This window comes from Dendrobates tinctorius, unplaced genomic scaffold (genome assembly GCF_039654945.1).
Source record: "Dendrobates tinctorius isolate UK_male_01 unplaced genomic scaffold, ASM3965494v1 ptg000206l, whole genome shotgun sequence".
In the NCBI taxonomy this organism is placed as follows: Eukaryota; Metazoa; Chordata; class Amphibia; order Anura; family Dendrobatidae; genus Dendrobates; species Dendrobates tinctorius.
The window spans coordinates 1,458,600-1,472,308 of record NW_027361873.1 but is presented as its reverse complement, the minus strand read 5'-3'; the positions used below and the strand labels follow the sequence as shown (position 1 = coordinate 1,472,308).

The window sequence follows — 13,709 nt, the reverse complement described above, 5'->3', positions numbered from 1 at the left end:
GCATCCCGCGCAGCCTTCCTGCCTCTCTCCACGCTCCCGGCATCTTCCGGTCCCAGTAATCCTTTGCGAGAATGACCACGATGACGTTGCGGTCTCGCGGAAGCGCGACGTCTCGCGGTCATTCGCACAAAGGATTACTGGGACCGGAAGATGCCGGGAGCGTGGAGAGAGGCGGGAAGGCTGTGCGGGACGCCGGAAGGTGAGAATTACAATATTTTTTATTTATTATTTTTTACATCCTATCTTTTACTACTGATGCTGCATAGGCAGCATCAGTAGTAAAAAGTTGGTCACACTTGTCAAACACTATGTTTGACGAGTGTGACCAACCTGTCAATCAGTTCTCCAAGCGATGCTCCAGATCGTTTGGAAAACGCTAGCATTCTGCAAGCTAATTACGCTTGCAAATCGCTAGTTTTTCCACGGGAAAATCGTGGGAATTTAAAATGCGATTTTCCCGCGGAATGGACTTCCGGAATTCTCACGGTAACCTCTGCGGGAATTCCGCTACGTGTGAACTTAGCCTAATAAAACTGTTAGCGGGCGAGTGTATCGACAGCCATGTTCACATATATCAGAGAAATGAACCACTCTGGGAGCACTGCCGCCAATAATGATAAATCTAATTCCAGACCATACTTATTAGGAAATTGCCACCGCAGACGAGTACAAGATATAAACATGCATACAAATGAATATGTATATTCTGTCCTTGTAGGTTGCAATGAATAAGCTAAGCCACTGTTCTGTAGACATGTTTATGACAAAGGTCACATTTATACTGTAAATTTCTGTATTCTGTGTAAAAAAAATCCTAAAATTACTTTAAGAGCTCATACCCATCACCAAAGAAAAAACGGTCCGATTTCGGTCCAGAAAAGTGGGACAAGTGTCATGCTATTTACATGCGAGTAAATTTGATTCTCCAGCAGGACTTGGCAGCTGTTCACACTGCCAAAAGTACCAATACCTGGATTACAAACAACAGTGTCACTGTGCTTGATTGGCCAGCAAACTTGCCTGACCTTAACCCCATAGAGAATATATAGGGTATTGTCAAGAGGAAGATGAGAGACACCAGATCCAACAATGCAGATGAGCTGAAGGCTGCTATCAAATCAACCTGGGCTTCCATAATACCTCAGCAGTGAGTGCCACAGGCTGATCGCCTCCATGCCACGCGGCATTGATGCAAAAGGAGCCCCGACCAAGTATTGAGTGCATTTACTGAACATACATTTCAGTAGGCCAACCTTTTCGGATTTAAAATAATTTTTCAAGCTGGTGTTATAAAGTATTCTAATTTACTGAGATAATGACTTTTGGGTTTTCATTGACAGTAAGCCATAATCATCAACAATAACAGAAATAAACACTTGAAATAGATCACTCTGTTTGTAATGACTCTATATAATATATGAGTTTCACTTTTTGTATTGAAGAACCGAAATAAATTAACTTTTTGATGATATTCTAATTTTGTGAGAAGCACCTGTATATATCTAGAAATAGATATATACAAAAAGATATATACCGTATATACTCAAGTATAAGCCGACCCGAGTATAAAGCGAGGCACCTAATGTTGCCACAGAAAACTGGATAAGCTTATTGATTCGAGTATAAGCCGGGTATGCATTGTCCCCTTATCCCTGTCCTGCTATGCGTGGTTCCCGTCCTGTCATGGTATGTGTGGCTCCTCCCCCCATCCTGTCCTGCTATGTGTGGCTCCCCCCGTCCTGTCCTGCTATGTGTGACTCCTCCTGTTGTATGCATGGCTCCCCGGTCCCACATAACTTCCCGATCCCGCATGGCTCAGCTTCCCCGGTCCCATATGTCTCACCCCCCCGCGACCTACTCACCCTCCTCGCACCATCTCTGCCTCTCCGTTGTCCTGGTGCTGGCAACTCTTCCTGTGCTCACCGTTCACGTGGTACCACTCATTAAGGTAATGAATATGCGCTCCACGCCTATGGGAGTGGAGATGCGTGCATGTTCATTACCTTAATGAGTGATATCACGTGACCGCTCAGCACAGGTGAAGAGCTGCTGGGACAGAGATGCAGGGATGGAGATACAGCAACGGCGTGAGGAGGGTGAGTATGATGTCTTCTTGAAGCCGGCGGCTGCAGCTGTCACTGTGCCACAGCCACCGGCTCCTACCACTGCTTTGCCACTCCCCCTCTCCCATCAGCTTTCTGGACAATGACTCGTGTACAAGCTGAGGGGGTCGTATTCAGCACAAAAAATGTGCTGAAAATCTCGGCTTATACACAAGTATATACTGTAAATATACGAGTGAGATATATATTCAGTGCTTTGTGTGTGTAGTTTACTGTATTGTTTAATGTTTTTATTTTAGCAAACAAATTCCTTTCAGAAAAAAAAGGCGTGGGATCCCCCAACATTTTATTAACCATCAGAGGGGAAAAGGACAGCTGGGGTTATAGCCTTGGAAGGGAGAAATACTCATGGAGTTTCCCAGGCTATTAATATCAACTCAAAGCTGTATACTTAGCCGCGTTTCCTGGTTATTAAAATGGAGGACCCACACAAAAAAATCGCGTAGAGACCCCCTATAATTAATAACCAGCAAAGGCTAGGCAGATGGCTGTGGGCTAATATTAATAGCCTAAAAAGGGGCCATGGATATTGGCCCCCTCTCAGACTAAAACATCAGCTCTCACCCACTCCAGAAATGACACATCCATAAGATACGCCAATTCTGCCACTTAGCCTCACTCTTCCCACTTACCCTGGTGCGGTGACAAGTGGGGTGATAGTGTTGGGGTTGATGTCACATGACAATACAAAGGTGACATCAAGTCAAGGGGTTAGTAATGGCGAGGCGTCTAAAAGACAACCCCATTACTAACCCTATAATGATATACATAAAATATACACATCTAGAATAAAGTCCTTTATTTTAAATAATTAGAGTCAGTAATGAGCGGTCATAGAGGAGCGCTTGGGAAGCAACCCAGGGGCAGATTAGAATGTCAGGTCTCCACCGCAGCTCCAGCCGAAAACCTCCGATGGAGGATAGGAGCAATGAGAAAATGGAAAGCGGTCTTAGGAGCGCAGGAAAGAGACTTAGACGAGAGATGGGGTTAAACCACAACGCGTTTCGACGGAGGATCCGTCTTCATCCACCTGATGAAGACGGATCCTCCGTCCAAACGCATTGTGGTTTAACCCCATCTCTCGTCTGAGTCTCTCTCCTGCGCTCCTAAGACCAGCAAAATAAATGATGGTCCAGCTAAACGCAAACCGGATGGAATAGCATGCCGCTGCTAGATGCTGTGGTAGCCATGCTGGTTCAGTATGCCTTCAATTTTGAAAAAATCCCCAACAGTGTCACCAGCAAAGCACCCCCACACCATCACACCTCCTCCTCCATGCTTCACGGTGGGAACCAGGCATGTAGAGTCCATCCGTTCACCTTTTCTGTGTCGCACAAAGACACGGTGGATGGAATTAAAGATCTCAAATTTGGACTCATCTGACCAAAGCACAGATTTCCACTGGTCTAATGTCCATTCCTTGTGTTCTTTAGCCCAAACAAGTCTCTTCTGCTTGTTGCCTGTCCTTAGCAGTGGTTTCCTAGCAGCTATTTTACCATGAAGGCCTGCTGTACAACGTCTCCTCTTAACAGTTGTTGTAGAGATGTGTCTGCTGCTAGAATTCTCTGTGGCATTGACCTGGTCTCTAATCTGAGCTGCTGTTAACCTGCGATTTCTAAGGCTGGTGACTCGGATGAACTTATCCTCCGCAGCAGAGGTGACTCTTGGACTTTCTTTCTGGGGCGGTCCTCATGTGAGCCAGTTTCTTTGTAGCGCTTTTGCCACTGCACTTCGGGACACTTTCAAAGTTTTCCCAATTTTTCAAACTGACTGACCTTCATTTCTTAAAGTAATGATGGTCACTCATTTTTCTTTACTTAGCTGCTTTTTTCTTGCCATAATACAAATTCTAACAGTCTATTCAGTAGGACTATCAGCTGTGTATCCACCAGACTTCTGCACAACACAACTGATAGTCCCAACCCCATTTATAAGGCAAGAAATCCCACTTAATGAACCTGACAGGGCACACCTGTGAAGTGAAAACCATTTCCGGTGACTACCTCTTGAAGCTCATCAAGAGAATGCCAAGAGTGTGCACAGCAGTAATCAAAGAAAATGGTAGCTATTTTGAAGAACCTAGAATTTTTTGAATATACCAAATGGCTGCAATGAAACAAAGAGTGAAAATTTTAAAGGGGTCTGAATACTTTCCGTACCCACTGTATGAAAGAAAGAAAAAACACATACCTCCTGTTCCCTCAACACTCACTGTATATATTCAAATTCAAAGAGCGTATTCATCAGCCGCCTCGTGTGCTGTAAATAAATAATTTAAAAAAAACGATATGGGTTCCCCTGTATTTTGATAACCAGCCAAGCAAAACTCACAGCTGAGGGCTGCAACCCTCAGCTGTCAGTGTTAACAAAGCTGGTTATCAAGAATTGAGGGGTCCCCACACTGTATTTTTTAATTATTTAAATAATTTTAAAAAAATGATTTTGACAACCAACCTTGCTACCGCTGACACTTGGGGGTTGGTATTCTCAGGCTGGTAAGGGGCCATGAATATTTCCCCTCCCAGCCTAAAAATAGCAGCCTGCAGCCGCCCAAAAAAGGTCACCGCAGTTCAGCCCGGCTGGGAACGCAGCCATAGTCCCATCAGCTGACACCAGTGACTGAAGGTGAACTTTATACCTCCGATCACAGCTGCAAAATCACGCGATCTTTTGACAGCGTGGGAAGTGAGGTTCTCTGACCGATGGTGAAATAATCATGCACATGACAACGCGACAAACACCCGTTTTTCCGGCAGTCAATCACAGTAATGCCGGCACCAAAGATGGTGCCGGCATTACTGTGATTGGCAAGCAAACCCAGCATGTTCATTGGCTGCAAATAAACTGCAAAAAATGCAGAGCAGGTCACTCGAATATACCAAAGTGAATAGCAAACTACTCGCAAGTAACAAATAGCCCTAATAGCGTACTATTTGTGCGAGTAACGAATAGTGCCAAATGTAGTGCCATTTACAACACAATCCAAATACTCACAAGAAGAAATATTTTACTATATTCAATGTCTAATTTGAAATGCATTCTGATGCTTTAAAGGTACATATTAACTACCGGTTGCCCTTTAGAAATTGAGTCATATCAGCAAAACAGGTTCATACCATGATATGTAAGCGGACACACTCTAGTGAAGTTTTTCAGTCTTATGATGCAGATAGATTGCCTTTGGCTCTTTCGTGCAGCCAAAGCATCAGGCTGATGTGCATTGTGGGCCTGACACATTGGAAGACAGGTTAGAAGCAATTTCTTTATTAAATTTACATAGGCAATTTACATATCTGCTCGGCAGGTCCTTTGACATAACACACTTGGAGAGAAACCATAGGGAAAACTGTGTGACAGGTGGCCAGTAGAGGTTTAGGTAAAAAAATCCCACATGTATTAATATGAGCAAATACATTGATTTAATAGCCCATATATGTCTTTATTGAAGAACTGTTAAAATAATTTTTCCACTTAAAAATGGATTAAATGTTTAAAAAAGGAGGCAAAAGCGTGTAATTTTGAGGTTCGTCTGGCCGCTATGATTATCTGTATAGCAAAGTACAGCAGACTGCGATTTTACTAAGATCATCGTTAACTCGCGATATAATTTCTTTATAGTGGGTCCCTATGATGGACAGATGCCTTGGCATCTATCCTGACTGTGGCTACTGTTGGGTTCATAGCTGTTGAGTATATGTGCCCAATAGTGGGCACAAACGCATTACGGACCGAGCCTAAGATTTTAAGAATGTGTTTGTTGATCCACAATTAAAAAACCAAAACACAATAGGAAATAGTGATTTCTGCTATATACAGCGATGCTTTTGCTCTTGCACTTCTGCTCGAGGGGAGGTTTCTGGCCTCCCTGAGCTCACCTTAGGACCCCAGCGATACTGTTTGACAGGTGTACCGCCCCAGTTAAACTCCCCACCTGCCACTGTCCCACTGTAAAAAGTAAAAAAAAGAGTTTTAAAAAATAAAAAAACTAAAGGTTCAAATCATCACCCTTTTCCCCCATTGACAGTAAAGATATACATCGTCTCTTTCAGAAAAGTCCACTCTATCAAAATCTAAAAATAATTAACTCGATCAGTGAACACCGTAAACGGAAAAGATTCAAGAACTCAAAAATTGTTTTTTTTTGTCACCACATTTCCACAAAAAAAGCTGTAACAAGCAATAAAAAAGTCACATCTGTCCCAAAATGGTAATATTAAAAACGTTGGCTCGCCCCACAAAAAATAAGCCATTACACAGCTCCATAAAATAAAAATGTTACAGGTCTCGGAAAATGATGACAACCTCAAAAAATGTTCTGGTTTTTTTCCACCACTAAAATAATAAAAAAAAGGATGTGTTGGGTATCGCCATAATCGTGTTGATGAGAAGAATCATATTGTATGGTCATTTTTAATCAGAAAATGTACACCGTAAAAACAATTCCAAAAAACAACGTCAGAATTGTGAGCTTTTTCACAATTTCACTGTACACTGAGTGGTAAAATGAATGGTGTAATTCAAAAGTACAACACTTGCCACAAAAAAAGGGCTCATATTTCAATGTGGACAGAAAAATTTAAGAATTGCGGCGTGAAGGGGTTCAAGGGTGAAAAGTAGTCACTATGCTGTTTGGTATCATTGAGTGTACCACACTGAACATGATCCAAGGAAAGCTATGAAGACAGTTGTTTCTGGAGATTAAACAGAAAATTATAAACAAATATGTGAGAATTAAAAGCGATAAGATCATCTCCAAACAGCTTGATGTTCCTGTCACTGCAGTAGCACATATTATTCAGAAGTTTAAGCTCTATGAACAGTAGCCAACTTCCCATGACATGGCCACAACAGACGGATAATATGAATAGTAACCAACGAGATCAAAAATATTCAAAAATATTAGAGATTAACTTCAAGGTCAAGGTACAACAGTGTAAGATTGCACTGTCCATCACTGTCTTGGCCAAAGAAGATTTCATGGAAGAAGATCAAGAAGGAACCACTGTAAAATAGCGAAACTGGAGTTTGGCAAAATGCATATTGACAAGCCACAATGCTTATGTAAGAATGTTCTTTGGACAGATGAGACACAACTGGAGCTTTTTGAGCAAGTCACATCAGCTCTATGTTCCCAGAACCAAAAATGAACCATTCAAAGAAAAGATCATTGTGCCTATTGTGAAACATGGAGATGTGGTTATGTTTTGGGGCTGCTTTGAACAGGGTGTCTTGAATCAGTGCAGGGTACAATGAAATCTTAAAAATAGCAATGCATTCTGGAGCTAAATGTGCTACCCAGTGTCAGAAAGCTTGGTTTCAGTCACGTCAGGTGTCTTCCAACAGGGTAATGACCCACATCAAACAGCTAAAAACAGTGAAGAATGGCTAAGAGTAAAGCATTGGACTATTCTGAAGTGACCTGCCATGTACCCTGGATCTAAATCCTGTTGAACATCTATGGAAGGAGTTAAAACATGCTGTCCAGAGAAGGTAACCCTCAAACCTGAGACAGCTGGAGCAGTTTACTAATGATGAGATGCAGAAATTATTTGTTTGCAATGATAGCCTCAAAAGGTTGTGCAACAAAATATTAAGTTAAGGGTGCCATCATTTTTGTCCATGCCAGTTTCATTAGTTATTTTTTAACATTTTTCTATTGAACCACAATTCAAAAGCAATGTCTGGTTTTCATTAGTTAATATGCAAATTGCCTCTTCAGAGAAAAAGAGGACTTGAACTCTATAGCGCCACCTGTTGGTAGTAGCAATCCTACAAGTTAGTTAGTTGATATTCAGTCAATTTAAATTCAAACCATTGTGGGGCTTTCTGACTTTGACAGAAGAGAACGAACAAATTTTTCTAGGTCTGTATATGTAGCATGATGTATTAATTGTTTTGGATTTTCTTTTCCCTTTTTTTAGGCGATGGCCAGGTCGATTTTGAAGAGTTTGTGACATTACTGGGACCAAAAATTACAACTTCGGGAATCCCGGACAAGTTTCATGGTGCTGACTTTGACACTGTGTTTTGGAAGGTATTTAACAAGTGATTTCACAAATCTATGGTTCTGGACCAAAAGTATGGAATGTACTCAGAATAAAAATTTATAGACTGAAATAAATTATCACAAATTAAATACTGAAGGTGGAACGAATTATTACCATTCTTACTTGAAACTGATATAATGAGCTTGACAATGTAATAATGCATAGATATACAGTAGCACAGATTTTTGTATTGTTTTTCATGGTCCTGTAACCAGGTTGCTAAATGAGTAATCTTCACCCTTCTTATACAGGCCATCTCATTACATAGTGATGCATGTTAAAGCTGACTCCATGCTGACCCATGCCACCAGCAACTCAGTGTCTTGACTCTTTAAGGGACAGCACAACCTTTGCTCCTAGTGCGCAGCAATTCAGACTTCACGGATTCTACTCTGTGGTATCCTATCTAGGCACTAGTATTCTTGGAGTGTTTCTCCCATGTTTTGTATTGGCCTTGAAATTATTAATAACTTTATTACCCATGTAGTGTATCACTAGATCTGTTGCACATTTGCAGCAGCGTACCAAAAGGACAATAGTAGTGATAAGCATTAATATAACAGTACAGTACATACCTAACTAAAATGGGCACAATACTATTTAGCAATAGTATATTGCTAGTGGGATACAGAATATATTATATTGGGTTTGGAGATAATTTATTTGAGTGGAATTCAATTGTCCTTGAAATTTCCAAAAATTCATATTCTCCATTTTGCTAAGTTGTGCAGGGCCAGCAAAAAGTAAGAAAAAATTAATAATAATCACCTCATCGTCCACTTGTCCTGTTGCCCCTCCCCAGCTCTCCATCTGGTCTTCTGTGCCTCTTTTTTGCCTTTCTCCTTTTGCCCCTTCACTTTGGTCTGAGGCTCCTGGCGGCAATAAGCCTCAAATCCCTGTGTGCCATGTCATCGCAGTGCACATCATAATGTCATCACGTGCATCCCCCAAGGTTCCGAATAGACCATGTCATGCAGGGATGTCAGAGGCCTAGTCTGCTGAAAGCAGTGGCCCAAAGAGAAGTAGATATGCGCGATGAGTGTAGAGGTCTGGTGAGACCTCAGTGTATAATACAGAACACTCAAGATGCATCGAATACCTTTGATGCAAATCGAATTTCCCTGATAACTATGCGTTATTTGCCAAATTAGAATCAGTTCAGATTCATCTCTAATTTTGTTCAAGAGACTAAATATATACTGCATGGACAAAAGTTCTGGGACACTTACACATTTCACCTACAGAAGCTTGTATGACATGTCCTTTTAAATTGAAAGGCATTAATAAAATTGCTGGTCCCCTTTTGTAGCTGAAACTGCTTTTACTCTTCTGGAGTAGCTTTCTATAAGAGTTTGGAGAGTCTGGTCTGTGGGAAGTTGCACCCATTCTTCTAGAAGTGCATTTGTGACATAAAGACAACTGTGTTGAATGAGATAGCTTGGCTTTGAAACTCTTCTAGTTTGTACAAGAAAAGGCATTCAAAGGGGATAAGATCGAGGCTTTGTGCAGGCCAGTCAAATACTTCCACAGAGGGCTGTGGAGTCGGACTCGGTGTCCATTTTGGTGGAGTCAATATAAAATGGACCGACTCAGACTTCTAAAATATATAATAAATTGGTGCAGTAGTTCAATGCAGTATGTGATGTAATTTTTTTCATAAGAATTTTGGAAAGTTATGAAATGTCTTACAAGTGTCTGTTCTATCCCTGATCTAAGGATCTAGGCTTTTAGTTGAGGAGTCGGACGTGCAGGTTTGGTTTACTGACTCCATAGCCCTGTTTCCCCACCAAACTCACTCATACATGCCTTCATGGATCTTTCTAAGTGCACTTAGATATAGTCATGCTGAAACAGATTGGGACCTTCTCCAAACTAAATTTGGAAGCAAACAATTGTTCAAAATGAATTGGTATGCTGGAGCATTAATATTTCCCTTCACTGCAACTAAGGGCGAAAGGCCCAGAAACAATAATATTACACTTCCTCCCCTAAGCTTTACACTTGACACAAGCATTCAGGTGGGTAATGATTTCTTGGCATTTGCCAAACCCATACTCTTCCAGATAGAGAAGCGTGATTTCAGTCCAGTCGTGACATGCTTTACACCACTTCATTTAACGCTTGACATTGTACTTTGTGATGGAAGGCTTGTATGCAACTTCTTGGCTATGGAAACCCATGCAAGGAAACTCATAGCACACAGTTTGTTTTGGAGCTTTGCAGCTATTGAGTTAGAAGAACATTGGCAAGTTTTATGCGCTATGCTCCTCAGTATTCGGCAACCCTGCCGCTTCTTAGTCTTTTCATAACATCAATTGATTGTGGAATATTTAGGAGGGGAAAAATATTTAAAACTGACTTCTTTCAATGATGGCATCCTATTACTGTACCATGCAAAAATTCAGTGAGCTCTTACGAATCAACTCTTCTTTCACAAATGTTTGTAAGGGCAGACAGCATGGCTAGACGCTTCATTTTATGCACCTTTGACAATAGGGCTGAATGAAAAATCTTCATTCAATAATAAAGAGGTGTTTCCACATGGTTTTGTCCATATGGTAAACATTGAATAATCTTTTGACTTTGCCATGGACTACAACCACTGGCTAGGTCTATGTGTCACTTAGTTTTGGCTGGTGAGGCCCAGTGTAAAATGTTTATAAAGCCGCTAAAAGCATTGAACATACCACTGACTTCCAGCTACTGCATACCGGTTGCTGCACTTACTATTGCGGTAAAATGTCAAAATCTGGACATGGCTCCAGAAACTTTATTAAAGGCATTTTCCAGATGCAGTAGATACTTTTGCAGTTACTCTGTGACTGCAGGTTGCCAAATTATAACAGCATGCAATGCTAGGGCTGGCGTCACCACCAGGGGGCCAATCTGGCAAGTGCCAGGGCACTGGATGAATGGGGGGTCTCACTCGAAGTTGGGGACACCAGCACGCTATGGGTCCTTGAGTCAGGGGACTCCAGCCCCCTTTCCCCTCAAATACTCACCTCTCCTCATTCCCTGTGTCTCCAGTGTCAACAGACTCCTTTGTGATGTCTCAGGGCAGAAGGCGCAATGACGTCACCACAAAGTGCCCTCTGTGCTGAGAACTGCAGAGAATCATAAGGCGCTGTGGAGACCAGAGATGCGGGGAACGGGAGAGCTGAGTATCTGATTTATTTTTTATATATGGAGCATTATATGGGGCCCATTATACTGTATGGAGCATTATACTGTATGGAGGATTACAGGGGGCCCATTATACTGTATGTAGTAATATATGGGGCCATTATATACTGTATGGAGAAATATATTGAGCCCATTATACTGTAAGAAGCTATATATGGGGTCCATTACACCATATGGAACAATATATGGGGACTGTTATACTATGTGTAGCTATATATGAGGCCATTATATACTGTATGGAGCACTGTGTGGGACCATTATACTGTATGGAGCAATATATGGGGCCCATTATACTGTATGGATCAATAAATGGGACCCATTATACTGTATAGAGCAATATATGGGGCCTATTATACTGTATGGAGCATTATATAGGGCTCATAATACTGTAGGGAGCAATATATGGGGCCCATTATATTGTATGAAGCAGTATATGGAGCCATTATTCTTCATGGAGCAATATATGGGGCCCATAATTCTGTATGGAGGACTATGGTGCCTTTAATTCTGTATGCAGAACTGTATGGTGCCTATAATTCTGTATAGAGGACTATGTGGTGCCCAAAATACTGTTTGGAGGACTATGTGGTGCCCATAATACTGTATGGAGGACTATGTGCTGCCCATAATACTGTATGAAGGACTATGTGGTGCCAATAATACTGTTTGGAGGACTATACTGTCCGGTCTAAAAAGATGAGTCTGCAGTCATTCTGTGTGCTGTGCGCTGCGACGATTTACAATAGATATCACTCATGTAATGTAAGAAGTAAGTGAAACCTTTGGCATTGTACTATACCTATATTTCTTATCTGTGCATCAAGAATCCGTGGTCTGTGTTAACGGGGCCCACAGAGACTGTTTCTCCCGGGGTCCACAAAACCTGGAGCCTGCAATGTGCACACTGTTATGATACATCCAGCATGAATAGGTGGTCACGTGACTGCAAATATGTGATTTACATAGTTACGGTTATGTGCTTAACGCTAGAGAATTTAGTCAGCTGTGACCACAAATATGCAAATCGCATACTTGTAGTCACATGCCAAGCCATTTGCACTGGAGATAGACAGGAATCCTGACAGTATGCACACAGCACACTGTAATGATTTCAAAGACTACAGATATAAAGTATAGAGTGACTGCAGAAATTCTGCTAAGCTTGGAAAACCATTTTAATCTGTGGCCAACAACGATGAAATACTGATTGCAAATCATTAGTTTTATATAAAGAGCAAATAAAATTCCAGTGAGGCATGATGTCGCATTTTTCGGCCTAGAGACTTGGAGCACCATGTTTGAATATGTTATTTGACTTGAAATGGGCCAAGGAAAGTAAAAGATAGAAATACAACATCTCCTAGAATAATAACTACAAGATGGGTTTATAACCCCAGGCTAGTACCAACCTCCCCGCAGAGCTTCTTACATTAGGGGGTATGTAGTGAGCAGGCACAACACTGGGAATCAGCGTATAGTAAAAGTCTGAGTGCGCACAGAATCAGCTGCAGCAGTCACTTAGTAGCGCTTGTGATATCTGGGCATCCATGAAAATGCTAAACAGGAAGTGTGCATAGAAATACTGGGCGCTTCTGGTTGAGGAAGTCTAGTTGGGATACAAAGTAGATCTGTCATGATTCCACCTATTGGTGTGTCAGAGAGTGACTGTTCTTCTGTCCAATTTAGGGCTGGGGCATGCTGAGCTGTCAGTATGGTGATGAACAGCTCAGCCATCCAATCGGAGCCTGGGGCGTGTTGAGTTGTCAGTGTTTTGAGTGACACTCCAGCTGTGGAGTTCCTCCATGTGATTACCTGGCTATTTAGCTGGCTCTCTGCTTCTGATTACTGCCAGTTGTAGCTTAGCTCAAATGGTGTGTGTTTGCTCTGTGACCTGAGTTATTTTATTCTGATCTTTGTTGACAGACCTCGGCCCATTTGTCTGGCCCTTTTGTCTTGATCTGCTGTTCTCCTGAAATTCTGATCTCAGACTATGACCTACCTACGCCTCTGTCTTTCCCCTTAGTTTACGATGAGCTCTCTTGGTATCTGACCCCAGATCTCTTAACCACCCTGCCTCACAGCTTGTGCATCAGTAGTGACTAGTGTCATAAGATCTGGCAGAATTTGGACTAAATGAGTATTTTATTGTTAAAAAATTAGTCAAAGGTATAAACATCAACAAACAGGCATAGAGTTAAATGTAAAAAGTTGCCATGGATTTTTTACATTTAAATTTGCTTTTGTTTTTTATAACTTTGAGTAAATTTAAAACAATAAAATACTCATTTACTCTACATCCCGTTAGATTTACTTTGTAGGCCATCTGGACTTCCCCAAACAGAATCACCCAAGGCTC

General features: G+C 41.6%; 1 protein-coding gene across 1 annotated transcript in view; it reads left to right on the top strand.

Moving 5' to 3' along the window:
• CABP7 (calcium binding protein 7) overlaps positions 1-13,709 on the top strand; it is a 201,150-nt gene that overhangs the window by 175,564 nt on the left and 11,877 nt on the right. Inside the window, exon 3 of the mRNA XM_073554072.1 lies at positions 8,045-8,157. Within this exon, the coding sequence (XP_073410173.1) occupies positions 8,045-8,157 (113 nt within the window). The remainder of the gene's footprint in view (positions 1-8,044; positions 8,158-13,709) is intronic.